Raw genomic sequence first — 26,540 nt, 5'->3', positions numbered from 1 at the left:
TTGGTGCGAAAAAATTGATAATTTTAAGTAGGATATTTTTGATATTATAAGAATTCACTAGTTTTCTTGACAACGCACAATTGAAGCATTATCAGACATTTGACAAGTGCGTCGTACAGGTTAAAACATATGAATTTGATCTAGTTTTCCTTTGGAAAAGTAGTTCTTTGTTCTTACTGTACTACGAAAAAGTTTTCTGTAAATGTAGCACCCTGGTGAGTAGTTTAACCACTTAAATACAAAATTTGACGGCAGAATCTCGTAATTGAAGAGGCTCATCTCGTCTTTAAATGAAATTTTCTCACCTTTCTTTAGAGGCGTATATAGGAAAACGAATCGATGTGTGCAATGGAACCTAGGTTGTCGTTTAACGAAACGTAAGGCTCAAGTCAAAAGGCCTTAGTCCACAATTGCACAAAATTGAAGGCTCCACTCAACGACACCTAAAGCATAGTTTAACGAGAGCACATTTTACTATTCAATTATGTATAATAATTTTCCGCATTATTATTACGAAGTACCAATACATATGTGAACAAGAGAAAATGCATTCACATTCAAGACAGTTCTGAACTATACAAATCTAAAACTTTTCTTTTCATCATACATTTTTTTTTTTGTTTCTAAATAAATTGACTTCAAAGAATCCGACTATAAGAAACAACCCCGTTGAATAACAAACGTGACATAAAAGAGTACCGTTATATGCAGCAGACACTAAAAAAAGTTTACAGGTCAGAAAATTTGCCAAATCTTTTACAAATAAGTGTTATTTTACGGAGATGCATTGTATTCTATCATTCCATGCGTACTCGATGTATACTGTACTCATAAAAAAAAATTATGAACTACAGACTAATTCTGATAATTGTGCTCTTGTAAATGACAGAGTGAAATACTAGCACATTTTGTGTAATTTTTGTGAATTCCTTTCTCTCATTATCACCTTTCTCCGACAAAAATCTTGCGACAAAATAGTTTATACTTCAGGAAAAAGTCTATTTAGCCTCTATTGACGTCACATATATAAAGAATATTTTTAGAAAGTATAATGAAACCTCACATAAAACTACGAATGAGCATTGTCATGCAGTTAGATTCAAAGTCACGGTTTCTGCTTCGTACTCACATGAAGGTAAAAATAACTTCAATGTATATTACGAAAAAGATAATATGTTGTTAGTCCCTAAAAATTTTTTATTATTTCTTTTTACAATGATATCAAATGTTTACTGAATGCTATAAAAGATAAAGTAATTTTTATATTAACACAAGGGAAGAATAGATAAAAACAATTGGCTACAATGTCATTCTAATTAGAAAAAAAATTGTACTTTATATGTATTAAATTTTACTATCTGTATCAGTTAGTTTTATGACACTAAGGCAAAAAAAATCATAGAATTGTAATTGAAGAACAATTAATTTTTATTGTAGTGATGGAAGGCTAAATCATCATAATTTTGTTTATAGTACCATAGGAAAATTGCACTGATATCAAATGGTTGTTGTATGATTAAAGTGGAGTAGTTTTACAATCTCTTAAAAATAATTTCCTTAACGAAAAAAGTAAATGACTATTTACTTTATACATTTTCAATTTTTTTAAATGCACTGTGTTTCAAATCTAAACTTTACATTTCATGCCTTTTTATTCAACATGTAATTGATTTTATAGTTAAGGACAGTCTTTCCACGTTTCTTTCAAGTCATTGATAAAAACAACATTGGAATTAATAGATTTTGATTTAGGAAAAAGAAATGCTAAGTGTTTCAATGAAAAAAAATTTATAGAACTATATAAAATTATGTGATATCGACAAGGAGTACGTTTTGCACTATTGTTTGTTAGTAAAACTCGGACTTTTTTTATAACGGATCATTAGCAATTTTAGCAGAGGGTAAAATTGACAGCATGAAATGAATTTATACTTTAACCTTTTTAATGTTATTTCAGTCTTTATAAGCATTAGATAAGCTACTTAAACGTAGTATCAAATACTACATGAAAGTCTGCAATGGATTTCGTAGCTTTTAAAATAAAGAGCATTTAAATTATAAAGCTTAAAAAAAAACTTTTTTTTTTTTAAAACAAATACGGTCAAATTTAAAGTTTGTATTTAGAAATTATTTCCAAGGCATGATTAAATCCAGACTGTATAATGGTAATAACAATACAATTAGTGCTTAGAGTGAAAAATCAAATACACATTTTTTTTTGTTCATTACAACTGAGGAATAAAGTATCAATGTACGTGTTTAGGCTTTACCAGCAATTGCTAGGGGTAACGGATTTCATAACAGTTCTAAAGTAAATTTATTTAATTATGGAATGAATTGGGTTTTCGCATAAGAAAAGTATGTACTTGTACAGGAAGCGAAGGTAACAAAACAATTATCAAAAGAAGAATGACTAAATTTTTTTTTTTCGTCTTACTAAGAGGCATAAGTTTTGGTAAAGTTTGAATAGGAATATCAAAAAATATACTCCAAATATTTCGGCTGAATTCCACGAGTTGCATTTAATATAACACATTCATTGCATTTAACGCCTTCACTAGAATCTACTGTAAATATGAGAATTTCTTTTTCGTGCAACGGAGATAAAATGGTTCTTCGTTGATACTGAGGATTCGTATTTATTATGTTCATCCAGTTTGAAATTAGAAAACGTAATGGATAGTATTCTGAATTTCGCCCATTACACTCTTTTGTTCCATCAACAATTCCAGAAATTAAAGAGAAATCTGATGTTCTTGTATTATTAGCGAAAACCAAATATGACCATACAGACGTCTGATGTTTTAATGAGGATACAAAATAACTTTCTGAAATAGTTTCAACAAGACTTTTGTATTCAATTGATGGTAAAGGAATTCCAGGAGCTGTTAGCAATTTCATTCCATTAATCAGTAGAAGACGAGGATATTCGGTAAACACACACGTGTGTTTGTTTGAAATAGCAACAATCACTGGTATGCCAGAATCAAGCATAGCTTTAAGAAAATTTTTAGTATAAGCATAAGCTGTTTCTGAAGTTTTTTGATTTATTGTTGTACGACTTTGTTGTCTTTTTATAAGTAAATCAACAGAAATTATAGCCGCCCGAATATTGTGAAAATGTAATGCATGTGCAAAAAAAATAGGATTCGCAGCTTCCAGTGATAAAAAAGAGTTAGGTCCTATAAGTAATTTAATAATGTGTCCAGGCTTCTTATTATAATCATAGTGAGCTGGAAACAAAACAGCAGCGGCATGTCCATTGCCACTAAGGAAGCCGCAATCTCTTGAATCGGGAGCGGTTGCGTAAAACAAAGGGGCATATCCTGTAAAGTTAAAATAAGGTAATCTAATAAATTTAACAGTAGCGGTGCAAACTGCTAATGGTGTTACAATAAGCTTTAGACCTTTTATCTGTTTTCTATGATTTTTCGTTATCCACTCAAGAACTGCCTCGCTATCAATACGAGTCCATAATAAAGGAAACATAACATTTTTATGATTTGTATGAACAATAATGCCTTGGACAATTTCATTCGTCTCGCTGTAATGATCAAGGCTACGGTAGCGATTAAGACAATCTAGCTTCGTGGTATGACTTTGAGTGGTCATTTTCACAGGTACTGCAAGAGGTTTAAAAGTGTTTTTGCACACAACTCCCTCTGAAACAGTCATACACCAAAACTCTTAATCACATCATAGTGTTATAAAATGGTTTACCAATTAAAAAAAAATCCATTAAATCTAGAAAGACAAAAAAAAACAGTGAGAACAACGTATGTTAGTAGAAAAACCAGACGAAATACTGATGGTAGTTAGTAAAGTACAAGTGAAGCACACCTTCAGCATTTTCATCATTTTCAATTTTTATTGAAGCCAGTGCGTTAAGCAAACGTTGTTTTTCTTGACATAATTCGAGTTTTAAACATTTATTCAAGTTCTCCGGACCAAAAAGTGTGTTACGAATTGCCGAACCTGACATAAGTAAATCGTGCGCCCAAATATACGAGTTGCCACATAGATTCCATAAAAGACTCAAATACAAAACAATTATCATTCACACAAAATCTCACAGATTATGTTTGTAAACTTTCATAATCTCAATTTCGTAGTCTATTCGGCAGTTGGAGAAATAGGTAATATAAGCATGGTAATCAGTTGAATCTTGTGAATTAAATTGGACATAATAAAAATTTTTTGTTTAGAATAAAAAATTACGGGGTAAGTATTTACGTTGTTTTTTCAATTCAAAGAACTAAGTTTTGTTTTTATCACAATTACAATAAAAACATTAAGAGTTACATTAGAAATCAGTACTCATTGTAAAACCTTAAAAATTTTTATTTACAATTGTAATAAAAATTCTTTTTAAATAAAAACCTAGGCCGTTATACGAAAATCTAGCAATTACGGAAGGCGTAAGAAAGCTTGAAGCTCTTCATAATAGTATCGAAACAGCCTGATTAGGCATGACATGGTGGGAACAACAACATACTTTTTATAATTAATAAAAATTTAATGATAGTCGGGAGTTAAGCAAACATTGTAAATATTATGTTTGCCAGTAAAATTTGTTTTAATTCATATCTTAAATGTGTGATTATTCTTTTTGAAAAATAACATGCCATATTGTACACTTTTTATTTCAAGTATTTTTTTGATAATTGAACTTGTAATAGTACGTGGATACGCGTTGTCACATTCAATATCTCTGCAAAATAATTTTAAAGCGTCATTTCCACCTTTTTCGTTACAGCATCCAAACACGAAAGCAGTTGTTAGTGATGACAAAAGAATACGTGGTGAATCTTCATTCATAACAAATCCCATGGGACAGGTTGGAGTATTAATGGATTCTATAAATGATGCCATGTACGGGGAAACACTAACAGAAAAATTATTATCTGATAGCCATGTTCAAAATCATTTAACAAAATCTTCGCTTGTCTTAGAAGACGAAGAAGAAGGTGACATTACAAATTCACCATTTTTTAAACGAAGTAATTTCTTTGATGTATATCCAAATCCTTTTAAAAATGCGCCCGCATGGTAATTTCAAAACACTGTTAAACCGTTGTAAAAAGTAGCGATTGTTTTTTTTTGTTTTCCACTCCAATGCTCGACATATTTTTTCTTTCAGTCACCGACCAAATATGAATGAATCGTTCTTATGTGATCCTGATGGTTTACTCCAAACACACGCGGCAGACATGATTGAAGAACAGCTCGCACTCATACGTCAAACGTGTAAGCATCCTTGCGATGTCACACAAAATTCTTTAGAAAATAGCGCAGTAGCTCAACCAACAACAGAATGCAGAATTGCTGTGGCTTTAGTGGGTGAGCTTCCTCCAGGTAAAGTATGTCAACCGTTTGTCAAGAAATAAAATACATAAACAGTAATGTTATTGAAATATATATTACTCAATGTTTCATAGGCTTATCTGGGAACAAGATGGCACAAGAATTGTTACATCGGTGGTCTGTAGGTAATCCGGAGTGCAGTGACGGACTTTTACTTTTATATGTTAAGGCTACGAATTCGCCATATATACATTGTAAGCGGAAATTTTATTTTATACAATATTTAAAAATTATTCGTTATTCGAAAACTTTTGAATGCTTCACCACGCCTAGGGAATCCAGGAGAAAATCGTTACCTAACCTCTAAAGTGAAAGCAGCAGTGATGCCCCTTTTAGTGTATTGTGTGTTACAAAATTCAATGATGGAACAAAGTCTAAATATTAAATTTTTTTTTGTGTTCTTATCAGTATTTTCTAAAAAAGCTCCTTCGGACGCCATACAACGTGCACTAGCCATTTTATCAATGGAGCAACAAGGAGGAAGTGCGTTCTCATTATTGTTTTGAAACATTAAAAAACAACACTTTATTTAAACAGTTCCCCCGACACGTCGAATCACACAACTACTAGTTTTAGTTGGAATTACTCTTGTTACAACAATAATATTCAGTTATTTTTTAATGTGAGTTTATCAGATAATTAAAAAAAACGTAGACATTAGCCCTTTTTCTTCCGTTTCAGATTGCAATTTTTGTCAATGGTGTAAGTTTATATTTAACAGAATAATTACAAGGAGATTTCCTTGACTCTATGATTTTTTAGAAGGCTAGCAAAACGTAGTGCTACAAGGCCGAACAATAATAAAATACGTGAATGATTTTGGTAAACAAAGTTATAGATACCATAATAATCTAATGAATAATGTATTATTTGCCAACTTTTTTTTTCAGATATTAACTTGAATAAAAGCTAGGAAATAAAATATTTTATAGGATTTCTAACTTTACCTATTTGAAACGTGAAAAACTTATTTGAGAGAACAGATGGCGTGCATAAACTGCGAAAATCGCGTGAGAATATTGAGGAAATTCACTAAAACTGTTTTTTAACAAGGGATTACCAAGGAAGAATGTTCATTGTTAAAACGTTAAAGTTTTTGTTTGTTACAAAAAAGAAAATGTGCAGCCGATGTCGACAAGATAGACCGATAGACCATACATGACAAAAGTTATAATTGCAAGATCTCACTAAAATAAAAAGACTTTAAATGCAGAAATTGTTAAACTCATAGTATAAAGGTTCGTCATATTTCTCATGTTAAGTAAATAAAAAAGTTATCCCTAGCTCTACATGTCATTATGTCATATGTTCGAACTCTTTTAATCAATGTTTTTATTTTAAATAGTATCCTGAAACAGTATCGTTAGCTTGATACAAATGAGTTTTGAAAGAATTTTTTAATAGTCACGTAAACAAAAAGAAACATTTTAAAAAAAAAAAATTTTAGGTTACAAAAGGGTATCACACATTTGTCAAAGAACTGTATGTTCCATTACTGGTCTCATGAAATCTTTTAAACCGTTGTGTATGAAAATCTAGGCCACTTGATTTGACCGATTTCGCTGTTGAATTTCACTAGGAAGTATACGTCTATGGTTCCAAAAATAAAAATTTCGTTGAATTATTTCCTGTTGCGATCTTTTGTTTACCCAAAGCGGAATCATAGCCGTCGAAATTAGCAATTGGTATGAACCACTTTCTGTTTGCGTACTTTCGAGTATTTGACCATATGGATACCCATATTGATCACCTAGAAAATCACAATATTTTTCCCATAAAAGAAAAAGTCCTAGAATTCCTATACAGCTGCTTAATAACCATAGATTGTAAATATATCGAAATTCAAGAGAATAAGTTCCCTAAAATAAAACGATTCTTGTAGATAATTGTGAGAACAAGATTTTTCTTACATGGTTTAAGAATAGAACAAAAATAATAGCACAAGATTCAGATATAGAGAAAACGGAAGTAACAAAAAAACAATCGACTGTTGCTCTTGTGATGGATACCGCATATGCTGAGATGAAAGCAAGGTATCCACTCATACCATAAAACCAATACAAACTCATAGTTGGGCTAACATACCCCATACCGTCTATAATCTGAGATGATAAAAATTCGTTTCTTTTATAGTCATTTCAAATAAACGTATGCTTTCATACAGTAAGTGTAGAGTCTTACACTAAGTAGAAGGACGGGTACACCAAGCAAGGCAAGAAAGTCTAAACGAGTACAACGTGGGCCGAAAATTGTATCGGTAAAAAACGGAATAACAAATCGTCCTATTCCATCGAAAAGTAAAAATTTCTAGAGAAAACGAAAATGTCTTTTATATAGAAATTAAGTTTACATTATCTTATTGTGAAAACAATGAGGTAAATTCTATTCTTAATATGATAAGTCATACGATGCAGTTTTCGGTCATAATTTTTCATTTAATTTTTTCGGTTATCAAAAAATTCTTAATTTATAAGACTAACTTGTAACAAATAAATATTTTCGTTCCGACATTACATTAACTAATTGTGGTAAAACGGACACTGCAAAAAATTTAAGCGTTCAAACTTTAAATTGACGAGATTTACAGACCATTATATATGGTTGTATAAGAGGTATCAGATTAAAATGGACGTTATCATTGATATAATCACTAAGGAATATCTACCTGGTAACAAGTTGGTATGGCGTCATGCCACTGAAACGCTCTTTGAGCTGACGGTATAGAATATATCCAAAAAAATTTATGAGAGAAAAACATGGAATGAATGCATATGTTGATCCAAATAACCGGATGCAGTAATAATTTTTTCCAATAATTATGTAATCTAAATACCTTCCATATAAAAAAAATAAGAGGATGAAATGACTCAAAAACCTCCTTCTCGGCTAATCTTTTTTACCTGTATTTGATAGTGTTGGAAAACTCCATCGCTCGGAAGACATTCAGTGAGTTGTAAATAAACAATAACAAAAACTAAAACAATGGTAACACCAACAGTGGAGCAAATCAAACTTATAGGCGTCATTATTTCAACAATGTTTGTATGTAACTCATATTGTACTCCGGATGTTAAATAAAGTGCTAAAATTAATGGAATCACATTCGTTAACAGCCCTAAGATGTTACAACAACATGGCGGAGAAAAACGGTGAACGCACCATTGACCAGTCATTGCTAAAGCATGAGACGCCATAATGAATGCAAAAATTGTACGTGAAAATAGAAACGGATTTTCCGTACGAAAACGTCTATGAATATTGTCAGTGAGTCCTAATTCTCGAGAAGAAATAATGACCACTATGATGCCTAGTAGCAATACGCCAATTGGACCGATGATTACATGAAGTAATTGAATAGGAAGTGTCCATTGACCTAGTAAACTCGCAGCTTTGATGAGCTCTTTCGAATATGACTCTAGTTGAAAATGAGGTAATTTAAAAATTTTCAATTCTATTTCTTCTGTTATTAAAGGATAGAAAATGAAGATAATACCAAATAGTGAAAATACTATGGATAAACTTAAAATAACGCATAAAAGAGCAAGGGAACGTCCTGGTAAACTGAATACGGACAAATCACAATCGCTCATTAACTTCGCATTCAACTCTGTGATTTAATGTTTGTTTTTCCAAAGATCCATTAAATAAAAATAAAAATAAAATATTAATACATAATCATCCTCATTTTACAAGAACAACCGTTCTTTTAATAATGTCTTGCTATACGAAGAAGAATAAGAATATGCTTATAATTTTCTTTTTGTTTTCATACCCGGCGTTCCGAAAATACGTTACAAAAAAAAAGAATTTCTCATCAAGTGTTATATAAACATTGAACGTTTTTGTTTCTCACATGTTTTAAAAAGATAATAAGACTCCTACTTTTATGTTTGTTTCAATGTTTTAATTTTTTTTACTGTAAGCTTTTTTTCAGAAAAGTGAAACGAATTTTATGGATTCAGCACTCATGCAGTGTATTTCTGTTAGATAAACAAAAGTAGGAAAATTGTTACTTTTCACATTTTTCAACAACGAAGAAAATCATTCCGTGTATGCTTAACATTATACATCCCCGTACACCAAGGATAAAATGAACGGTTAATGAGTTGCATTAAAAAAAAATCAAAACAACGTTTTTGAGTATACAAATTTCTTTTTCAACGCCATTAAAAACACTGTTGTATGCGGACTTTTGAGTGAAACGAGAGTGGGAAGTTTAGAAATAAATTAACAATTCACTTTAAGTTTTATGTAATTCAAAAAGAGGGTGCTTTAACGAACTAAAAATTATTTTTCAAACACTACGCTTTGTTTATTTTTGACGAATAGTCCATTTAGAATTTTCATAAAAAGACTTTAAATTGCTAAAGGAAAATATAATGTATGTTAATCTAGAATGATGATACCACTAAACTTTGCTTTCTTCAAGATTCCATAGTAAGATGTGCTTTCTCTTGAATGCTTTTTCTCTGTTTCAGTACCTGTTGAATTTGTTTCGTAATGACTTTTTTTTTTTGTTTTTCTTCAAACACCTTATTTCGAAATTTGGACTTTTGCTGCTTTAATCTTTTGAGTTGATTTTTCAATTGAATACGCTCAGCAACACGCTTCTATAAAAATGATTTGTATTTGTTAAATTTCGCATTCAATGAAAATAATGGTTACCTTGAACGATTCTCGCTTATTAGATGGTTGACTGTGATTCGGATCCATTTCCTAAAATAATACACTCTATTGAAACACAATTGGTCTTTAATCAAACAACGCACCACCATAACACAATCTTCATCATCTTTTGTAGTGTGAGAAAAAAGATGAGATTTTGTTCTTTTTTTTTTTTTATTTGAGGTTGGATGACGAATGATTTTTTTCATTTTAATTTTTAAAGGTTCACTTTCCACAGTGGTGAAGCAGAAAGAAGAAAATGTACGAAGGATGGTTTTAGGCGTAAAGAATGAAAGAAACTTATGATGCAAGAATATTCATAAAGTTAGGTTGATATTAAATATTTTCACAAGTTGTTCAAACATGGATGCAAAAATCTTTAATAGAAAAATTTTGAAATTGATTTTTTAAAGTAACTTTGTAAAAAAAAATTCTTTTGTATCGAAACGAAGCATTATGTAAAGAAAAATAGCTTAAAACGTCAGGCATTTAATAAAGCATTATGTACGCTTGAATGATGAAACTAAGATCAATGCTCGAAGTGAGTGAAAAATGTAACAATCCGCATTGGATCACAAAAGGTACCGTAATTATTTCTACGCACCATCATTGAATTTTGTTTTGTAGAAATATTTTCACTAAACAAAGAGCATTTTTTTTTAATAAAGAGACTCCTCAAAATATAGAGTAATGTTAGTTTAGGATGTCAAAGATTTGTTTCTGTGTTTTTTAGTAAAAACAAACAAGAAATTACATGCATCTGTTCATTATGAAAAACTGTCAAAATTCCAACTGGTTAAGTTTACAAGCTGGGTAGCTACAAGTAACGTGTACCAAATTCAACGTGTAAAAAAAGTATCTGCATAACTGCATTTGACTAGTAAAAAAATGGAATCGGAGAGTATTTTAGTGACCTTTAAAATAACATCTGGAAAGCGTTTCAATGTCACCTTGTCGCCAAATTTGACAGTCCGTGAGACAAAAGTACTCGTTGAACCTCACTGTAATATACCAGCTCAACAACAACGGTATATTTTCAAAGGTAGTGTTACCTTGAAAAGATCAGAAGAAATAATGTTTGTGGTCATGTACTATCTTTGCAGGTCGAATATTAAAGGATGACGAAACACTTGAGTCATATAAAATTTCAACTGGAAACACAGTTCATTTAGTACGTAGTCATACAGAAGATTCTAAGAAAACAACGACAGCTCCTCCGTCAACAGTGGAAACTTCGGATGTCGACGCATCAGGACAGAGTACAGGAAGTAAGAATAAAATAGGTTCAAAAATATCTTCATGCCAAATTCGAGTGGAATTGATTCAGTTTATTTAATCTTTGAAGAGACGTTTCAACTGTGTCTGTTCAGATGTTAATAATTTTGGTAACTCACTGAATGATCAATTTACAAATTCTCTGACCGGAAATCTGGGAGACACTCTTGGAGGAAATATGAATCCTCAATTTTTACAATCACTCATGTCGACACCTGTCATTCAATCTGTTATGCAAGGGATTATGGCAAACCCCGAAGTGTTGCCAAGTATTATTCAAACGAATCCTTTTTTAAATCAAGTCGCGGTAAAATATGAAAAACAAATGATTTTGTTTTCTTTTAAAATTTTTTTGTTTCTGGGGGTTTTCAGGGTTCCAATCCATTGTTGCAATCAACGCTTTCAAATCCTGAGTTTCTTCGTTCAGCTATGAATCCATCTATGATTCAAGCCATTATGAATCTTCAGCAAAATTTACAAAATCAAAATGGTTCCAATGGAGCTAGAACCGAGTCTGCTGGCATTCCATCTCCAACTCTTTCTCATCAACAAACTCCAGGGATTCCGTCTATGACTCCACCTACAGATCCACAAGGGCTAAGAGGCTTAGATATTCAAGGGATGATGGGCAGAATGCTTCAAGATACGGAGGTTTTACGCCAAATGGAATCGATTTTAGGAAATACTCAAGGGCAACAAAATTCTCAGCTAGAAACTATGATGAGTCAAATACTTAACACTTCTCAAATGGCTCCAGGAACTAATGAAACGTCTATACCGCCTGCCACAAGGTAGGATTTTGTAATTCACTTGAAGCTATAGTTGATTTTCTCTACTGTAAAAGGTTTCAAACACAACTTCAACAATTAGAGGATATGGGATTTATTGATAAAAATACAAACTTGTTAGCTCTTCAAAGATCAGGTAGAATAACCTTACGCGTATTATGGCTTTTAATGCCATTATCGAATTTGAAATTAACATCTTCTCATTTTAATATCTCTATGGACTGATTCTTCTCGTTGTGTAGGAGGAGACGTTAATGCTGCCATTTCCTGGTTATTGGAATTGACCAATGGAAACTAAACCTGAATTTCACTACTTTGCTAGTACAACAGGTTGAACTTGTTGCTTACAAATTTCGACTTAATTTTTTTTTGACGAATTGAAAAAAAAAGTTGGAACTCTTGTGATTTTTATATTTTTCAAATGACAGAGTTATATTTTTCATGAGAAAACAACGAGTAATTTTTTTTTTTAAATACAGATTTTGGTATAGAATTCACTTAACAATTTAATTGTGCATTCTGGGCTACCTATTCAGTTAAACTGTACCATATCATAGTATACCGGTAATTATATTAAACAACTTGTTCTTTATGATGAAAAGTCTTTTTTTTATAGAGAATTAAAAGAGGATGTGCCAAAATTTACTGAGTTATGCGTTACCCTTTGAATTCCTATAAAATGTAGAATACTTTAAAACTCTTTATTAACCGGTGGAACCGTCTTTAAAAAAAAAGTCGGAGTGTCGATTGTTACTAGTAAAAAGAATCCCAACAATGTGAGTGCAAGAACTATAAGAGTTACATATATTATTGGCATAGTTGTCTGAATGAAGTGTGAAAAACAAATTTTTCACACCTTGTTTGTCACAAAGGGTTAAAAAAGAAAAGTTACCGGTTTCAATGATATATAAGGTTCTTTCTTCAAAATAGTGGAACTTGATATTTTAGTATTGGTTATCAGCAACTGACGCGATAAGGTGGTATCGGAGTTGTTCTAGTTCAGCACAAACACAACGTGTCGTTTTGATTTGGATCGTTTATTAAATGAAAACGTACAAAAAATGGGAAAAACATCAAAAGATACGGATTCGTGTCTATACTCTTTAAAACACTGTCTAAAAGGTTGAATGATTCAATATCCGAAGATACATCAATATATTGAATTTTTTTTGAAGAACACTGCAACGGGAAGTCGATGCTTAAATAGAAAAATAAAACGTTAGAACATACAGACGAATCAAGCTTGTTTCTCTTCTCAAATTTCAAATGCGTTTTTTCTTCCCAGGCTTCAATAAAATCATGCCATTGGACTTCTTTTTCAGGTTGATATGTCCAACTGGAAAGATTCTTTACTGAAAGATGCTTTCAAAAAAATTTTTTTTCCAAGTGGTTGGTTGCGTTTTTAGACTACCTTTTGTAAATGAAGTTTAATAACATTTGATGAATCTATCGACGACTTTAAAAGAAAAACATTCTTTTCTATGTTTTGCATTTCATGAGAAGAAACATACATTTGTATTGAAGATGACGAGAGCGCAAGCGTTTTCAAAGTGTTTGAAGAATACTAAAGGTAAATCCAAAAAGAATGTCGTAGACTCTAGGTCTGACATCGCCGTTCTGAAAAGTTAAGCATGGATGATCAAAACTTTTACTGAATTGGTTTAACAAAAAGATACCTTGTGTTCGTCCAAACCGTGATATTCCTATCGTCACCAGCTTCACTTAGCCATAAATATGAGATATACAGCAAAAAGTACTTTAGAAATTTTTGTAACATTAGTTTAATAAACAAATTTTGCTTTTATTCAGTTCACTTATTAGTCACATTGTCTTGTAACAAGTCTGCTTCAGATTTAAAATACTGAAAGAAAAAAACAATAATGAAACAAAGTCTATAAAAAATAATTTAATTTTTGACTTAACAAAAAAAAATCTTTTAACGCTCAGTTTCAAAAAAATATTTATTAAATGTAATGTAATTTTTATAAATATTTTTAGTGACACCTTCTTCTGAGACAACACAAGAAAGGGGTTTGGATTCACCATGAAAATCCGTTACAAAAGCTTTTTCTTGTAAAAAGTAAATATTTTTTTCAAGTAAATCATTTCTTTTCCTAAGAAAGCGATTTTCTCTGACTAGCTGATATAACTTATGTTGGTATTTTGTCGCTATGCTTTCCTGTGATACGCCTGCGTTAAAATGTGACGGTTTTACTGGAAAGTCCAACGACGTAAACTTATCAGTGGGGGGGATATCTGGATCACAGAAAGTTTTATCAAAGTCGAAATCAAGGTTGAAATCAAAACTTGTTTTGTTACGTTTCTTCCATTGCAACACAATTGACTCTTTTACACCTAATTTTTTAAAAAAAAGGTACTGTTCCAAAATATTTTCACCATATTGTTTCTTTTCACTTGTACCCATAATTAAAAACTAGGAAGAAATATGTTTAAATTTATATTAAAACTTGTTCAAACAGAATACAACTAGTTGTAACATTCTTCATGTTTTATTTAACATACAAAAATAACTTTACAATTGAAAAATACATTATATCACGCTTCAATTTTTTTTTTAAATAATGGTTGTATTTAAAGGTCGGTTAGAAAAAAAGATCTTGGTATGACTCCGCCACAGATTATTGTTGCATTTTAAACGAATAATAAAAAAAAATTGCAGTCTCGAAACAAATGTTTGGGACATATTCTTTACATGTTTTTCACCCTATCAAAATAGTCATCTGTTGAATACAAGCTAAATATCAATAAATTGTTTAAACATGGTATGTTGAATTTAATTCTCTAGTACTTTTCGTGTACGAACAAAATGATGACAATATTTTCTTTCTTATAGACATCTCAACTAGTTACAAAGTTTCGTCCTCTTATGAATCGCGTTCTAGTTCAAAAGCTTTCTGCAGCTTGTAAAACCCCGAGCGGTATTTTTTTGCCACACTCTCTTAAAGGTTCGACACATATAGCAAAGGTAGAGAAAACAGATGACTAGATTATTTCATGATCACAAAATATTTAGGTAGTTGCCGTTGGATCGGGATACAAAGACCATGAAACACCATCACCTTCAGTAATTATTAAAGAAGGAGATACCGTTGTGATACCTGACTATGGTGGCACTCCTATACAACTCGATCAGGAAGAGTTTCTATTGTTTCAAAACAAGGACCTTCTTGGTATCCTTGATCAGTGATACCATCATTCTCTGCTCTATTAACGACTTTTTGATATAGTTCAAATTCATTAGCATTTTGGATAAAGAATTAGTAGTCAACTTTTTTTTTTTTTTCGTTTAGACACGGAAACACTGCTGTAGCATAATCTATTGTATACATACGGGCAAGAGATTGAAATCCTCTCAAGTCGCCTGTACGGATTAAGTTTCCTACCAAACCGTTAACATTTAAAACACTTGTTTTATTTAAATTATTAAGCAAAAGATAGCGGAAATACTAGTACCTGCATCACAACACAATGGGCTGTGCGGGTTAGGATCCTCTAAGAGGGATATAATTGCTCGGCATAAGCAAGACAATGTCCAAATAGGTGACCATGCCTCCTTTAATACGTCCATACAAACTTCTCCTATTAAACATCATTTCTAATGCGTTATTTACGTCAGCTTGTTGTACCTGTTTGAGAATTGATATTTGGATGAAACACTGGTGTTTTGAAAGTAACAGATGGAGGAGTAATAGGGAAGGACGAATCACATGTAATTTTCAAAATAAAAGTTCCCTTCTACACAGTAGAAAATTCTTATTGTTTTTATATATATATATATATATAATTCTTGTTATTTTGTAAGCAAAATAAAACAACCTCGTAAGGTGTAAAATCCGGGCCCTTTATGTATGCCGTCCAATGATAAATATTGTCTTCACTGAGTATTTAAAAAAAAAAATTTTTATTATGATTACAAAAAGAAAAGAAAGATTACTCCACTTGAAGATGCACCATCGAATCCTGGTGCTCCATAGCATCACGAATCTCGGCATTAAGTCTTGCTGTATTACTACATGCTGTAATTTTGCGATGCATTTTAATTTATCGTTTTAATCATTTAACTAATTTAAAATCAATTTTACTATTTTTTTTCATGTACAACTCATAGTATCATCTGCATTTCGCACAGATTTTATGTGGTCCTTTCCAGTTTTCATTTAAACAAAAAACATTTTAAGAGTTAGTAAGGGTTTTTTTTTAAATAAAAACATGGATGAAAAATTGTACAAGAATTATTTTTCTCTTTTATTTCAATTCAATACGCTGAATTTTGAAATAAAACACCATAAGAATTTTTTTTATTTAAATAATAAAACAATAAAAATTTAACCAGCTTGCTTCGCTTTTCGTCTATCAGCTCGCGAAACAGCATGAAAACCGCTTCGAATTGTTGTTACCGATCTTGAAGCTCCACAAGCAGAGCAATTGATATTGAAAAGTCGCGTACTACTATCTCTTGATAATGTTGTATTTGGCGATTTACACATAGAGCATGTAACATATTCAACTAAAAAAATATAAAAGAATCTTTTATTTTATATAAAAAAAAATATTTTCTTACTAATGTACTTTCGTAGCAAACATTCGATATGTTTTGGACCAAATTTCCCTTTTAGTGTTAATTGACCATCCCCTCCTATAGATCCTTCAGTTCCAAGTTCCGCAAGTACGAATTGCAAAACATGCTCTGGACTTCTTTGCATCCTTTTAAAAAAAATAACCTACGTTTATATAGAATAAATTAAAAGAAAACGTACACGTTGCAAATATCATGAAAGTTTGTCCACGCAACTTTTTTAGATCCAACACGAGCAAGCTGAAAAAGAAATTTAATAAAAAACGAAAATAGTAAATATTCAAAATAACAGTACTTGAGGTGGTTTAAGTGTATAACGTTTACTTCCTTGTAAATCAGGATTTTTACTTTCAACAAAGTTTTGAATTCGTAAAAGTAACTATTAGTAAATTATTGATCATATACACAAAGATTGCTGTACTGGACTTTTTACATCTTTATAGTCATGAATTGTTCCTTTTACGAAAATTGTCCCCGTCCCGTCAATAATATTGGAAACATGAACAGCTATAAAAAAAAAAAAGTATGTTGAAAATTAAAAAGAAAATGTAGGCGAACTACTTTTATCAGCTGGCTTTTTCTTTTTCCTTTTTTCACCAAATGAATACTACATACAAACAATGTTTTTTTTTACTACAAAAAACCTTAAAACAAAGTATTACGGTAGGTAATGGCGCAACATTTGTCACTTCGGATGTCTCATGCTTCGAAGGCACTGTATGTAAGGTTTCGCTGGCTCGGGTCGACGCGCCATCCTTAAATTCAACTGAGTTGCCATCCATAGGTGAATTCTATTAAAGGAAAAAATAAAACCTTCCAAGCAAAAGTGTCAGTATCAAATTATTGTGCCACTGTTCTGTGGTAAAAGTCTTCTGCATGATATAAAGTATAACCTGTTTCTATTTTCATTTCTTCGTCTTTTTCAATTAGGGGTGACACGCAAAAAAAATAATTCCAATATGTTTCTTTCAACTAAAGAAACAAACATGTTAGTGTTTTCAAATAAAAAATTAACTTTTAATAATCGCAATGTTTTTTTAATATAACCAAGTATTCTATTCGTTTCATGAACAAACCGAAAAACAAACATTTAAAGATATTCGCAGTAACAAAAGAATTCAACTAATACACAAACTAAAAAAAATACAAAAGCAAATTCATTAAAAAAAAGAAAAAGACGACCATTAAAATAAAGAAGAAAAAAAAGATAGAGGAGAAAAATCAAAAGGTACACTTATAAGAAAATTTTGAATATATAATTAAAAAAAAAAGTAAAGAATTTAAAAGAAAAAAAAAATTTTAGTAGAATAAAATTTTGTTTTGTTAACAGGTTTTTAATAACACTTCGTTTCGCCATGTTTCAAGTAAATCTACATAAACGGCATGGGCAGAATCATTCTGTGTTTGATTTGATAATCCTAGTAATCTATTAACACATTGTCCAGAACATGTTTGAAATATGTTACAATGATCTGATAAAATTAAATCTATGTCAATGCCAACCGGAAAAAACGATTTTAAAATGTTGTATGTTTTTTTTAAACGTTTTTCAACCTGTTCGTATTGCGGTTCATCCGAACATGAAATACTACTTGGGTTGGATGTATCAGATGTATTGAGGGGGGACATTTTATACTGGCATGAAGCATTTACCGGCAAACCGTTCCCAGTAAACGCTAAACATAACACTGGTGAATACTTGGATTCTTCCGCTAATACAATATAAGGCTTAATGGATGACCAGTCTAATGGCGTCAAACACACTGGACACACTGCTCGAGGAGGTCGTTTACTTAAATTGATTTTCACTGCCTACACATTTATTTTTGGTTTGAGTGTAATTTTTTCTCACGCATAGAGATACAAATACCCGTTTAAAACGTTTGTAACTTACCCAAAATTCGACATGAAGTGCAATTCTTACACAATCATAACACGCAATATGATTGCAGGACTGGAAACGAGCCTAAGTAAAAAAAAAATCAAAAAAAAAGTATCATGTTATTAAAACAACATTATTAAGTCACTTTAACAATTAAAAAAAATTATCAGAATGAAACCAGTAAAGTTGACACTGATTAAAATGAACACACAAAAAAAAAATTTTTAAGAACTACAATGCTGCTTACGCGTGTAGATCTAGGCTTCACTTCATTACAAATACGACAAAAAATCACTCGGTTCCTTTTTTTGGGTGTTCTACAATGCTAAGTGTATGAATATCAAAAAAGAATTAAACGTACAAAGCGGTTTCACCAGGTTTGATTTTGGGATTTTCGGGTGCATTTTTTTTATAGGAAAACTGAGATCTAAAGTTATGCGAAGAAGGCAAAATATCTCGACATAATTTTTCAAATTGACTATCAATCACAGCATAGAGAATGGGATCTGTTTTTGTTTTTGGTACGCTTTTGCACTGCTTGACTTCTTCTTCTTGTTTTTTTTCGAATTTCTTACAAAACAAAGGTGTTTCAGGAGAAACTGGAAGACGAGGTTTCGCGCTGTTTGTATTTTTATCGACTGTTAAAGATGGATTAGACTGAAGAAAAAAATAGATGAGTAAAAAGGACAAAAAGAAACACAAACATACAAAGGTGCTATGAAGCAAGTGTGAGTCTAAACGAGATGTAAAAGGAGATGTGTGCAACGATGTGTAATCTGATGCAAAACTACCACTTCTCGGTCTAGACGTATCGTCGCTAAAACGATGCTGAAACTGACGATATGTATTAGGAGTGGAAATACACGATGCTGTGGATGCTACAGTTGAACATGGAACACTTTGAAATCGATTTATAGGAAACAACGCATGTTGTAATTGAGATTTACAACGAGCTTCACCACCATTTGAAATATTGATCTGCTTGTTAGTCGTTTGAACGGATGAAAAATGCATTAAAAAATTGTTTTTGTCAGAACTCTCTGCTTTTATTTTTCCGCAAAACTGAGAGTCTGAATTTCTATTCATTGGGCTTTCATACAATGTCATCGGGTGAGATTCAAAAGTCATACACTCTGATGCTCTTTTACACTTATCGTCGTTATTAAAGTTTTTCGAGAAATCAGTGTTTGGATTCTTCTGTTCTAAACATGATTGAAAATAACGCTTTCTCTGTGGGTCTTGAAAAAACAATGGTAAATTATTTTGGTCTTGATACATGATTAAAGGACGATGTAGCGGTGGAAAAGTAGAGCTTTCTTTTGAAGATTTAAACAATTTGGCAGAATACGACGGTGTGTCAGTGGAAAAAACTGAATCCAATGAAGTTTTTTCTTCATTGAAATTCGTCGCATATTTCTTTGAACAGCCATCCTTTAATTCTCTCGAGAATGTTGTAAGCCACCGTAAAGATGATTCTGAATGAAGTTTATCGCATAGAAATAGCTGTTTACCTTTATTTTCAAACATGGAAAAAAATTAATAAATTTAAAACCTAAAACAATTTTGAATTATATCAATTGTGTTTTTTTGAAAAAAAAAGACTTAAAAATAAAAAATTTAACGGAAACCATAATACCACTTGTTTTCCACAACAATCGTTGTTTCTCAATGATCACACATTTTGTGAAATATAGTTGAGTCTTGTCTGCTTTACTATAAGAAAAAAATTAAGCACTTGTTGAAATTAGTAAAATGCTGTCATCAAATAAGCTTCAACTCTTTTTTCATATTTGACCTCGATTAAATCTAATACATTAATAGAAAACTATGCACATGACAATTCAAAGTATAGTTTTATTTTAAAATAGCATAACAACTTTCCATTTTATTTCTTGACCTTTTTAAAAATGCTCAACACAAAAACTCACAACATATTAAATATAATTTTTAGATCTGTTTTGTAACGCGCCACGTGCACAGTTTACTTTTTTTTTTCTTTTTTGATAATTACAAATTTTTTTTTTTTTCGGAAACATTTTAATCCCAAAAAATTTCACCATTATATAATAAAATAATAGTGGATTTTTTCACTGAACATGTTAATTTCCTTGCAGACGTTTTAATTGTTTCTAAAATTATTTTTTTTAAAAAATAAAAGCCATGTTTAAATAAATCTTTGATGAATTAAAAATTATTTGCTTACCAAAAAACTTGTTTGTAAACTGCAAGCTTCTTTTTTCCGATGATTTATTGCATTATACAATGCTGCGTAAGGTGTGGATGACTCGGTAGATTGAATCTGTTGCATCAACATGGATATATTTTGTATCATGCATTACATGTTGAATTACCCGAATTTCTACTTTATTTTCCAAGGGATGGGGTACATGATATGCAGCGAACATGACTGTTGGATCTTTTAAAAGTTGACTACGAGCACAGAAAGACAGACACTGTTACAAAGCTTTGTATGAAGATTGAATTTTCACTGTTTTGAAGAAACTAAGAGGTGTCAAGAAACACACTAACTTGCATAACAAATATCCTAATGTATGATCTTCAAGTTGAATAGTAAAGCAGGAGCAATTAGGTACACGCGTATCTGTAACGCAACTAACTCTAAGAAACTTATCAAAAATAATGAATAAAGAGTTTGTTAAGAATTACTTTTGGACATTTTTCGGAAGATCCACTACACTAAAGGCATCTGGCCGATCTAATAAGGCTGTTTTGGAAGCCATAACTGAATAAGAATCAGTTCGCTAGAAGTAGTTAGTTAAAACTGCAAGTACATAACTGAACCATCAGGCATCTGCGTGACAAGAAGATATAGTTGATTTCAAAAATTTTCGTAGTTCTAGTTGTCTTAAAGTGAAAAAACAAAAAGATTTGCTTTGTTCAATATAAAAAAAATAGAAAAAACGTTATATTACCTTTTATTACTATATCAGATTTTACAAAAAACACAACTACGCTTGGTTATCGCGTTGTGTTCTATGCTTAGGACGCATTTTTTATACCTCGCGATGCCTTTGAAACATGCCATGAGAAGTCCTTTTATTTTTTCTTCCTTAAATATATTAAAAATTATCAATACAACAAAAACTGCACATGTCTATACCCCTTTTCCACTACTTTTTTCCAAAACTGTTCACTCACAGTCGTCCCTTAGACCTCAAGTCTCCTTACTAACAAACAATTTGATAAAATATCAAGAGATAACTGAAAAATTTCCATCACAATTCAAAGTAAATAATTCGTGTGTTAGCATGAAAACATCTCCACGTATCTGTTTGAAAAGTATCAGTCATAAAACTATTGAAACCTCTTCTAAGGTAATTCTACAATATTGGTATTCACGCGTGAAACAAACATACTTCAAATAGTCTCAACATATTGTATTTGCATCACGTAGGCTAGAGAAGGTCTTGTAATAATGTGGCGTAAGTATGGTTACACAGGTCTTCTTGTATATATTTCTATATACATTATAACACTAGCAGGGTTTTTCACGACAGTTTTTTTTGATTTTATCAATTATGAAAATATTATAAAATACGCTGAAAAAATCCACTTTCTTCATGCCATCGGTGTGAAAAGTGCCACTCATCTTGACTCTATCTGGGGACAATTCGCTTTTGCATGGTTGGCGACAAAAATCGTTGAACCTATCCGTTTATTTGTAACCATTACTATCACGCCAAGAATTGTTCGACTTATTCAAAAAATGCGTCACGTTCCTAAATAAAAATAATTTGTTTTGTTTTTATTTTCTTTGAACACCATTTAAATTTAAAGCAAAACTATCAATGAAACCGTTTTTAAATTAAAAATGAACTGAATTTCTGTACGACGTTAGCTTACGCTACTTCTGCTTGAAACTTGTTTTTGAAAACATTAATTTAATTTGTTCAACAAACACTACTAGACTACCGTACAAAAATATTTCATTTTTTTAAATTATTCAATTATACGGAACTTTTATTAAAAATTTTTTCTTTATTTTTAAATGATTATTTCCTACGATTAAAATGGGAGTTTCTAAAGTACAACAATAGTTTTAATTAAATTGCTAGCAAAATTTTAATTAAAAATCAAAGGCTCTAACCTCATGCTCCTATTTGCCCTTCTACTCTCTTCTTGAACGTGATTGTTTGAATAATTCTCAGGTATGCCGCCACGGGATTCAACCTGGCCTACAGGAAAATAATTTTAAGTAAACTTTTTGTAACATTCAACCACTATCTAACCAATTTTTAAAGAACGTAGGAAACAGGGTTCAACTTTTTTTTGCGAGTTTTGTCCATACTCTTCCCATGCTCTATCCGAATGTCGTATTCTTTCAAATATTCTTTGATATTGTTTTTTAAAACCTACTTATGGCCTTGTACAATTATATCTAATAATGTGATATAAGGGCATTCTTTTTTGTTTTTTAATTCAACAAAAGGCTGGAGAATCTCATAAATGTTTAGGGGAGTTTTCTATTGAAGGTTTAAATCTCAGACAAAAAAATACTTTATTGCAATATATTACTAAATTTTTAGTCCATAAAAAAGATTGAATTGTAATATCAAAACGCTTTTGTATAACTGTGTAACGCATGGAATATTCCTTATGTAATCTCATAACCATATCAATCAGGGAACGGTAGATTTCCTTATTGTTCTCTTGCCTTTCGGACGGTAACTCGGATAATTCCCTTGTATCCGAACACATTTTTGTAAGAATATTTATACATATTTGTATATGTTCATTTGTTTTTGACAATAACAAAGGATGTGTTATGTTTAAAGTTGGTTTTTCCTAAAGTAATAAGTTTATGTTTTTAACATACAATAAAAGAAGATAAAGACAAAAAAGAAATATTACCGTTGTTTCTTTCCCAAAACTCAAGGAATTTTTAAGTTTCTTTCGATGCTGCAAGCGTTCTATAAGTAAATCCCCCATGGTTACACCTAATACACGACACAGGTCGTCAGAGACTGTTTAAAATTTTTTCTCATACTGTCTACCGTACTTAGTAAATGCAGACGAAGATAAATATTTTTTTCATGAAAACAGTTGTAGGAAAAAACAAACCCGTAGTCTTATAAAAGAAATCGCAAAAACACTTTTCTAGGCAAAAAAAAAAATTTATTCGTTACCCTGGTTCATTAAATGTTGTATTAAATGAGCATCGTCTAAATCGGTCGGCAACATTTCACCCCTTAACTCTACTATCTCCAAACATATCTTATATAAAGCCAGGATATTATCTTTTCATTTGACAAAATGACACTAGAACATTTCTTACATGATGCAGTAAAGAAAAATAGCGAGTATTGTCAATAAAAAACAAGATATCTAAAGGTAACAAAGAGTTCGTAGGTCTGGAAAAAGTAGAAAATACTATAAAATATAACGTGTTGAGTGGATCCTTCAATTATTACTTAGAATCTATCGTGTCATACAAACATATCAATGTTTGTAATTGCTCTGTTAGTGTTGGAATAATTGAGAGAATCATGATATCCTTATAAAACAAATGTAATAACAAGTTTTTGCAGTGTATGCGTTACGTATATCGAGTGCTGTTAAAAAAAAACAGTGCAGTAGCTGAAATGGGGAAAAGGTTCGATATATTTTTCCTATTCTCTTTAATTTTTTTCAAGGTATACCATATTTAAAAAATTTATTTTCACAAGACATATTTTTAAAAGTGGGATTTTATAGATTTAAAATAATAATTTCGTTTTTTATTACAATACAGTAAAATTATGCTTTCACACAAAACCACATAAAGGATCAATCTTTTCAAATGTACACAAGTATTTTGACGTTGTAGCCATTCAAAATTTATTGTAAAAAAGTATAGACTCAACTTTCTATTCCTTGAACCTGCTTGAAGAAAAGTACCAAATGTTTTCTGCCCCTTTTGTCCTTTGTAAAACAAGCTTTGGCTCATTGGAAGTAATAAAATCTTTCAGTCTGATAGATGAGCCAAAAAATAAGTTTTATGCATTTTAAGCAAGGCCACTGTTATGTTATTGTGACACGTCTTGATGAGTGTTTCTTCAAGAATAACAGAAACCGTTCACGTTAACGAAACTGAGTTGTCAGGTATGTTAATCCGTAACGGAATGGTACTATAAAACTATTATTTTTTTTATTTCTTTTTTTATTTGAAATTTTCGATTCTCAGGAATTCGCTTCGTATGAGATACCCAGGCTATCAAGCAGGTTTTCGCATCCTGACAGTTAAGAAATTCCTGCGGTTTTGTTTCGTTTTCTGGTAACATATACATAACTGGAAGACTAAAAAAAATCATACGATGGAAAATGAAATGTTTTTTTTTTGTAATGAAGACTTACTCATCTAAATTCCATGTACCTCTCCATCCTAAGACGGGAATTTCATTATGGGTTACTCTGAACTCACCCATAAAGGGCGGTTTAACTGGATGTAAAAGTTTTTTTAAAGCTGAATGCATCGAATCCAATTCGTGCAGCAATTTCTTGCAAGCTGTGCATCCCGGCATTATACTGTTGCCATAAGGTGTTGTTAAAAACAAAAGATAATCATTTGGTGAATTTAAAACAGTAGAATGAAAATTGTTTCCTGTCACAACAGCGATATTGCGCCGTTGTAAACGCTCATCGTCAGTTTTTTCCTCTGATTGAACAAAAGACCGTATCTAAAATGTTTACCAAGTCATAAAAAGATAAACGTATAAAATCGTTTCAAATTATTCTACCATTCCAAATTGTACATTTTTGATAAACTTTTCAAGTGCGTTGATATCCTTTAAGGCTTCCTTAGTAGAAAGGGTCTTGTCAGGAGACTCAAACTTAAAAACTTGATGATTTTTACGTTCTCCAGTGCCGCGTATAAGAATACAAGCAGGAATACTTTTGAGTTGATACGTATCTTAAAAAATCAAAAAGAAAACATGTTGTCGTTATCATCAAGCATAAGAACATTCCCTGTTTTTACCTTTCAAGTGAGAAAATTGGGGCTTCTCTATATTGATCCATACAACATGATATATTTTTTTAAAACGTTCATGTAATGCTATGAAAGTTTGAGTATAGTTTCGGATAAGACTTGGTGTTGCCAATAATATTATAGGATCTTTTTTTGTTAAATAATAAAAATGTTGGTTTTCTTCTGTCATTTCACCAAATGGAGTAAAGCGATTTTCTTCTATCCAGAGATTAAACATAGAGACATCATTCAGTTGTTGCGGGAGCCCATGTTTATGAAAAACGGTAATGGTTCCTTTGGACTTATCCTGTAACGATTTGAGACTTAAGGCGAAAACTCCCCAATCACGGTGTTTAGACGCAAAACTTATAAAATTTTTCGCATCCTTTTTTTCCAAAGACGAAAAGTTTCCGTAATACACAACAGGGTAATATTGTTTAAGCTTTTCCAATTTTTCCTAGCATGTTCCGTTTAATTAGTAATAACAAGATTTTCGTTAACGCTCAACAATTACCTCAGATTCAATAAGAGTAACCGAATTTCCCGTTCGTTGTAAAATCCATAATATTAAAGACTTTTTCTTTTAAAATTTATCATAAAAAAAAATAAAGCAATTGAAATAAAACTCACAGCAAATGACACACTCCACGTACTGTTTTTGGTGTACGCATATAATCGATATAAACTCCATTGATATAACTTGCGACACCAGGAAACGCATCTCCTACAAGCTCTAAAGCAATATGGCGATGTACCGATCCATCAATACGAACAAATTTGACGTTTGGAAATAATGTGGATACCGTGTCAAAAAGCTGTGAAAATTGAGAACAAGTACCACAGCTATCAGAAAACAAAGCATTAAATTTTGTGAATTCTGGTTAGTATCATGACTAACATTTTGGAAAAAAATTCAATGATCACATATGGATTCTTTTCTACTACATTTTTTAAAGAACTGGGAGATTCTTCAGTAACATTGGCCAGTGCAGGTGATCTTGC

General features: G+C 31.3%; 10 protein-coding genes across 29 annotated transcripts; 2 read left to right on the top strand and 8 right to left on the bottom strand.

Annotated features, from left to right (window-relative positions):
* Nucleotides 1–2,475: 2,475 nt before the first annotated feature.
* On the bottom strand, nt 2,476–4,057 carry LOC128883540 (uncharacterized). Its single transcript, XM_054136022.1, has 3 exons — nt 3,841–4,057; nt 3,721–3,744; nt 2,476–3,662 (listed from the first exon to the last, which is right to left on the bottom strand). The coding sequence occupies exons 1-3, from the start codon at nt 4,055–4,057 to the stop codon at nt 2,476–2,478; spliced, it is 1,428 nt and encodes a 475-aa protein (XP_053991997.1).
* Nucleotides 4,058–4,532: 475 nt separating this feature from the next.
* Nucleotides 4,533–7,197, top strand: LOC128883541 (uncharacterized). Of its 11 annotated transcripts, none has more exons than XM_054136032.1 (10): nt 4,550–5,049; nt 5,141–5,247; nt 5,299–5,340; nt 5,490–5,558; nt 5,638–5,706; nt 5,773–5,847; nt 5,902–5,986; nt 6,046–6,066; nt 6,127–6,186; nt 6,255–6,394. In XM_054136032.1, exons 1-9 carry the CDS (start codon nt 4,622–4,624, stop codon nt 6,179–6,181), a joined length of 951 nt encoding a protein of 316 aa, XP_053992007.1. In that variant the 5' UTR covers nt 4,550–4,621; the 3' UTR covers nt 6,182–6,186; nt 6,255–6,394. The 11 variants fall into 11 exon arrangements, with proteins under 11 accessions (XP_053991998.1, XP_053992007.1, XP_053992005.1 ...); XM_054136030.1 differs by having other exon boundaries at nt 5,299–5,355; XM_054136025.1 differs by having other exon boundaries at nt 5,299–5,355; nt 5,439–5,558.
* LOC128883538 (uncharacterized) lies at nt 6,814–9,240 on the bottom strand. Of its 4 annotated transcripts, none has more exons than XM_054136021.1 (6): nt 8,265–9,240; nt 8,030–8,197; nt 7,546–7,671; nt 7,275–7,466; nt 7,014–7,223; nt 6,814–6,954 (listed from the first exon to the last, which is right to left on the bottom strand). In XM_054136021.1, exons 1-6 carry the CDS (start codon nt 8,952–8,954, stop codon nt 6,940–6,942), a joined length of 1,401 nt encoding a protein of 466 aa, XP_053991996.1. In that variant the 5' UTR covers nt 8,955–9,240; the 3' UTR covers nt 6,814–6,939. The 4 variants fall into 4 exon arrangements, 2 of the variants coding, with proteins under 2 accessions (XP_053991996.1, XP_053991995.1); XM_054136020.1 differs by having other exon boundaries at nt 6,900–7,223; nt 8,265–8,971; nt 9,064–9,240; XR_008459036.1 differs by lacking the exon at nt 6,814–6,954 and adding an exon at nt 7,845–7,904 and having other exon boundaries at nt 7,082–7,223.
* Nucleotides 9,241–9,504: 264 nt separating this feature from the next.
* Nucleotides 9,505–10,735, bottom strand: LOC128883461 (uncharacterized). 4 transcript variants are annotated; one of them, XR_008458982.1, is made up of 5 exons: nt 10,134–10,735; nt 10,030–10,080; nt 9,897–9,974; nt 9,779–9,845; nt 9,505–9,728 (listed from the first exon to the last, which is right to left on the bottom strand). XR_008458982.1 is itself a non-coding variant. In XM_054135838.1 (4 exons), exons 1-4 carry the CDS (start codon nt 10,236–10,238, stop codon nt 9,789–9,791), a joined length of 291 nt encoding a protein of 96 aa, XP_053991813.1. In that variant the 5' UTR covers nt 10,239–10,735; the 3' UTR covers nt 9,509–9,788. The 4 variants fall into 4 exon arrangements, 2 of the variants coding, with proteins under 2 accessions (XP_053991813.1, XP_053991811.1); XM_054135838.1 differs by having other exon boundaries at nt 9,509–9,845; XR_008458981.1 differs by having other exon boundaries at nt 9,517–9,728; nt 9,779–9,974.
* Nucleotides 10,736–10,817: 82 nt separating this feature from the next.
* LOC128883458 (ubiquilin-like) lies at nt 10,818–12,587 on the top strand. The gene is made up of 6 exons (XM_054135832.1): nt 10,818–11,071; nt 11,133–11,297; nt 11,400–11,611; nt 11,677–12,095; nt 12,149–12,228; nt 12,335–12,587. The coding sequence occupies exons 1-6, from the start codon at nt 10,918–10,920 to the stop codon at nt 12,388–12,390; spliced, it is 1,086 nt and encodes a 361-aa protein (XP_053991807.1). The 5' UTR covers nt 10,818–10,917; the 3' UTR covers nt 12,391–12,587.
* A 180-nt stretch (nt 12,588–12,767) lies between these two features.
* LOC128883459 (uncharacterized) lies at nt 12,768–15,361 on the bottom strand. Of its 2 annotated transcripts, XM_054135834.1 has the most exons (7): nt 13,769–15,361; nt 13,604–13,709; nt 13,504–13,548; nt 13,323–13,454; nt 13,149–13,271; nt 12,985–13,086; nt 12,768–12,915 (listed from the first exon to the last, which is right to left on the bottom strand). In XM_054135834.1, exons 1-7 carry the CDS (start codon nt 13,867–13,869, stop codon nt 12,784–12,786), a joined length of 741 nt encoding a protein of 246 aa, XP_053991809.1. In that variant the 5' UTR covers nt 13,870–15,361; the 3' UTR covers nt 12,768–12,783. The 2 variants fall into 2 exon arrangements, with proteins under 2 accessions (XP_053991809.1, XP_053991808.1); XM_054135833.1 differs by having other exon boundaries at nt 13,149–13,454.
* A 29-nt stretch (nt 15,362–15,390) lies between these two features.
* On the bottom strand, nt 15,391–16,216 carry LOC128883460 (uncharacterized). Its single transcript, XM_054135835.1, has 5 exons — nt 16,048–16,216; nt 15,930–15,990; nt 15,740–15,848; nt 15,567–15,692; nt 15,391–15,518 (listed from the first exon to the last, which is right to left on the bottom strand). Exons 1-5 carry the CDS (start codon nt 16,146–16,148, stop codon nt 15,511–15,513), a joined length of 405 nt encoding a protein of 134 aa, XP_053991810.1. The 5' UTR covers nt 16,149–16,216; the 3' UTR covers nt 15,391–15,510.
* A 1,693-nt stretch (nt 16,217–17,909) lies between these two features.
* Nucleotides 17,910–22,076, bottom strand: LOC128883457 (uncharacterized). Of its 3 annotated transcripts, none has more exons than XM_054135831.1 (13): nt 21,949–22,076; nt 21,812–21,860; nt 21,693–21,759; nt 21,505–21,641; nt 21,239–21,383; nt 21,101–21,190; nt 20,923–21,001; nt 20,775–20,870; nt 19,280–20,700; nt 18,933–19,228; nt 18,819–18,888; nt 18,584–18,655; nt 17,910–18,501 (listed from the first exon to the last, which is right to left on the bottom strand). In XM_054135831.1, exons 9-13 carry the CDS (start codon nt 20,096–20,098, stop codon nt 18,013–18,015), a joined length of 1,746 nt encoding a protein of 581 aa, XP_053991806.1. In that variant the 5' UTR covers nt 20,099–20,700; nt 20,775–20,870; nt 20,923–21,001; nt 21,101–21,190; nt 21,239–21,383; nt 21,505–21,641; nt 21,693–21,759; nt 21,812–21,860; nt 21,949–22,076; the 3' UTR covers nt 17,910–18,012. The 3 variants fall into 3 exon arrangements, with proteins under 3 accessions (XP_053991806.1, XP_053991805.1, XP_053991804.1); XM_054135830.1 differs by having other exon boundaries at nt 21,812–21,901; nt 21,949–22,073; XM_054135829.1 differs by lacking the exon at nt 21,949–22,076 and having other exon boundaries at nt 21,693–21,829.
* A 494-nt stretch (nt 22,077–22,570) lies between these two features.
* LOC128883408 (uncharacterized) lies at nt 22,571–24,070 on the bottom strand. Its single transcript, XM_054135739.1, has 10 exons — nt 24,004–24,070; nt 23,868–23,943; nt 23,719–23,790; nt 23,592–23,660; nt 23,444–23,529; nt 23,108–23,377; nt 22,949–23,055; nt 22,822–22,892; nt 22,680–22,767; nt 22,571–22,643 (listed from the first exon to the last, which is right to left on the bottom strand). Exons 3-10 carry the CDS (start codon nt 23,771–23,773, stop codon nt 22,613–22,615), a joined length of 777 nt encoding a protein of 258 aa, XP_053991714.1. The 5' UTR covers nt 23,774–23,790; nt 23,868–23,943; nt 24,004–24,070; the 3' UTR covers nt 22,571–22,612.
* A 403-nt stretch (nt 24,071–24,473) lies between these two features.
* Nucleotides 24,474–26,398, bottom strand: LOC128883407 (uncharacterized). Its single transcript, XM_054135738.1, has 6 exons — nt 26,192–26,398; nt 26,053–26,118; nt 25,548–25,995; nt 25,309–25,481; nt 24,926–25,248; nt 24,474–24,868 (listed from the first exon to the last, which is right to left on the bottom strand). Exons 1-6 carry the CDS (start codon nt 26,207–26,209, stop codon nt 24,700–24,702), a joined length of 1,197 nt encoding a protein of 398 aa, XP_053991713.1. The 5' UTR covers nt 26,210–26,398; the 3' UTR covers nt 24,474–24,699.
* Nucleotides 26,399–26,540: the final 142 nt, after the last annotated feature.

The sequence above is a fragment of the Hylaeus volcanicus genome, unplaced genomic scaffold, assembly GCF_026283585.1.
Source record: "Hylaeus volcanicus isolate JK05 unplaced genomic scaffold, UHH_iyHylVolc1.0_haploid 12221, whole genome shotgun sequence".
NCBI lineage: Eukaryota > Metazoa > Arthropoda > Insecta > Hymenoptera > Colletidae > Hylaeus > Hylaeus volcanicus.
The sequence above is the reverse complement of the archived record's forward strand: the minus strand, read 5'-3'. Positions and strand labels throughout refer to the sequence as shown.

What these genes read in the sequence shown, in the direction of transcription:
- LOC128883540 (XM_054136022.1), bottom strand. Translation starts at nt 4,057, where the DNA reads ATGATAATTGTTTTGTATTTGAGTCTTTTATGGAATCTATGTGGCAAC. An exon ending in AAATGATGAAAATGCTGAAG is followed by an intron (nt 3,745 to 3,840) that starts GTGTGCTTCACT and finishes TTGTCTTTCTAG; the next exon opens with ATTTAATGGATTTTTTTTTA. An exon ending in AATGGATTTTTTTTTAATTG is followed by an intron (nt 3,663 to 3,720) that starts GTAAACCATTTT and finishes TGACTGTTTCAG; the next exon opens with AGGGAGTTGTGTGCAAAAAC.
- LOC128883541 (XM_054136023.1), top strand. Translation starts at nt 4,622, where the DNA reads ATGCCATATTGTACACTTTTTATTTCAAGTATTTTTTTGATAATTGAA. An exon ending in AATGGAGCAACAAGGAGGAA is followed by an intron (nt 5,848 to 5,901) that starts GTGCGTTCTCAT and finishes TTATTTAAACAG; the next exon opens with TTCCCCCGACACGTCGAATC. An exon ending in ATATTCAGTTATTTTTTAAT is followed by an intron (nt 5,987 to 6,045) that starts GTGAGTTTATCA and finishes CTTCCGTTTCAG; the next exon opens with ATTGCAATTTTTGTCAATGG.
- LOC128883538 (XM_054136020.1), bottom strand. Translation starts at nt 8,954, where the DNA reads ATGAGCGATTGTGATTTGTCCGTATTCAGTTTACCAGGACGTTCCCTT. An exon ending in CCATACCAACTTGTTACCAG is followed by an intron (nt 7,672 to 8,029) that starts GTAGATATTCCT and finishes CGTTTTCTCTAG; the next exon opens with AAATTTTTACTTTTCGATGG. An exon ending in TTGTTCTATTCTTAAACCAT is followed by an intron (nt 7,224 to 7,274) that starts GTAAGAAAAATC and finishes GTTTTATTTTAG; the next exon opens with GGAACTTATTCTCTTGAATT.
- LOC128883461 (XM_054135836.1), bottom strand. Translation starts at nt 10,238, where the DNA reads ATGAAAAAAATCATTCGTCATCCAACCTCAAATAAAAAAAAAAAAAGA. An exon ending in ATGAAGATTGTGTTATGGTG is followed by an intron (nt 10,081 to 10,133) that starts GTGCGTTGTTTG and finishes GTATTATTTTAG; the next exon opens with GAAATGGATCCGAATCACAG. An exon ending in ATAAGCGAGAATCGTTCAAG is followed by an intron (nt 9,975 to 10,029) that starts GTAACCATTATT and finishes TCATTTTTATAG; the next exon opens with AAGCGTGTTGCTGAGCGTAT.
- LOC128883458 (XM_054135832.1), top strand. Translation starts at nt 10,918, where the DNA reads ATGGAATCGGAGAGTATTTTAGTGACCTTTAAAATAACATCTGGAAAG. An exon ending in ACAACGGTATATTTTCAAAG is followed by an intron (nt 11,072 to 11,132) that starts GTAGTGTTACCT and finishes CTATCTTTGCAG; the next exon opens with GTCGAATATTAAAGGATGAC. An exon ending in GTTAGCTCTTCAAAGATCAG is followed by an intron (nt 12,229 to 12,334) that starts GTAGAATAACCT and finishes CTCGTTGTGTAG; the next exon opens with GAGGAGACGTTAATGCTGCC.
- LOC128883459 (XM_054135833.1), bottom strand. Translation starts at nt 13,869, where the DNA reads ATGTTACAAAAATTTCTAAAGTACTTTTTGCTGTATATCTCATATTTA. An exon ending in ACGGTTTGGACGAACACAAG is followed by an intron (nt 13,710 to 13,768) that starts GTATCTTTTTGT and finishes TTAACTTTTCAG; the next exon opens with AACGGCGATGTCAGACCTAG. An exon ending in CTTATATATCATTGAAACCG is followed by an intron (nt 12,916 to 12,984) that starts GTAACTTTTCTT and finishes CACTTCATTCAG; the next exon opens with ACAACTATGCCAATAATATA.
- LOC128883460 (XM_054135835.1), bottom strand. Translation starts at nt 16,148, where the DNA reads ATGCATCGCAAAATTACAGCATGTAGTAATACAGCAAGACTTAATGCC. An exon ending in ATGGTGCATCTTCAAGTGGA is followed by an intron (nt 15,991 to 16,047) that starts GTAATCTTTCTT and finishes TTAAATACTCAG; the next exon opens with TGAAGACAATATTTATCATT. An exon ending in CGGATTTTACACCTTACGAG is followed by an intron (nt 15,849 to 15,929) that starts GTTGTTTTATTT and finishes TCTACTGTGTAG; the next exon opens with AAGGGAACTTTTATTTTGAA.
- LOC128883457 (XM_054135831.1), bottom strand. Translation starts at nt 20,098, where the DNA reads ATGTTTGAAAATAAAGGTAAACAGCTATTTCTATGCGATAAACTTCAT. An exon ending in AAACCTGGTGAAACCGCTTT is followed by an intron (nt 18,889 to 18,932) that starts GTACGTTTAATT and finishes TTAGCATTGTAG; the next exon opens with AACACCCAAAAAAAGGAACC. An exon ending in TGAAGCCTAGATCTACACGC is followed by an intron (nt 18,656 to 18,818) that starts GTAAGCAGCATT and finishes TTTTTTACTTAG; the next exon opens with GCTCGTTTCCAGTCCTGCAA.
- LOC128883408 (XM_054135739.1), bottom strand. Translation starts at nt 23,773, where the DNA reads ATGTTGCCGACCGATTTAGACGATGCTCATTTAATACAACATTTAATG. An exon ending in GTTTTGGGAAAGAAACAACG is followed by an intron (nt 23,378 to 23,443) that starts GTAATATTTCTT and finishes TTATTACTTTAG; the next exon opens with GAAAAACCAACTTTAAACAT. An exon ending in AGGGCAAATAGGAGCATGAG is followed by an intron (nt 22,644 to 22,679) that starts GTTAGAGCCTTT and finishes AAATTTTGCTAG; the next exon opens with CAATTTAATTAAAACTATTG.
- LOC128883407 (XM_054135738.1), bottom strand. An exon ending in CCAATTTTCTCACTTGAAAG is followed by an intron (nt 25,482 to 25,547) that starts GTAAAAACAGGG and finishes TGATTTTTTAAG; the next exon opens with ATACGTATCAACTCAAAAGT. An exon ending in AAAATGTACAATTTGGAATG is followed by an intron (nt 25,249 to 25,308) that starts GTAGAATAATTT and finishes TAAACATTTTAG; the next exon opens with ATACGGTCTTTTGTTCAATC.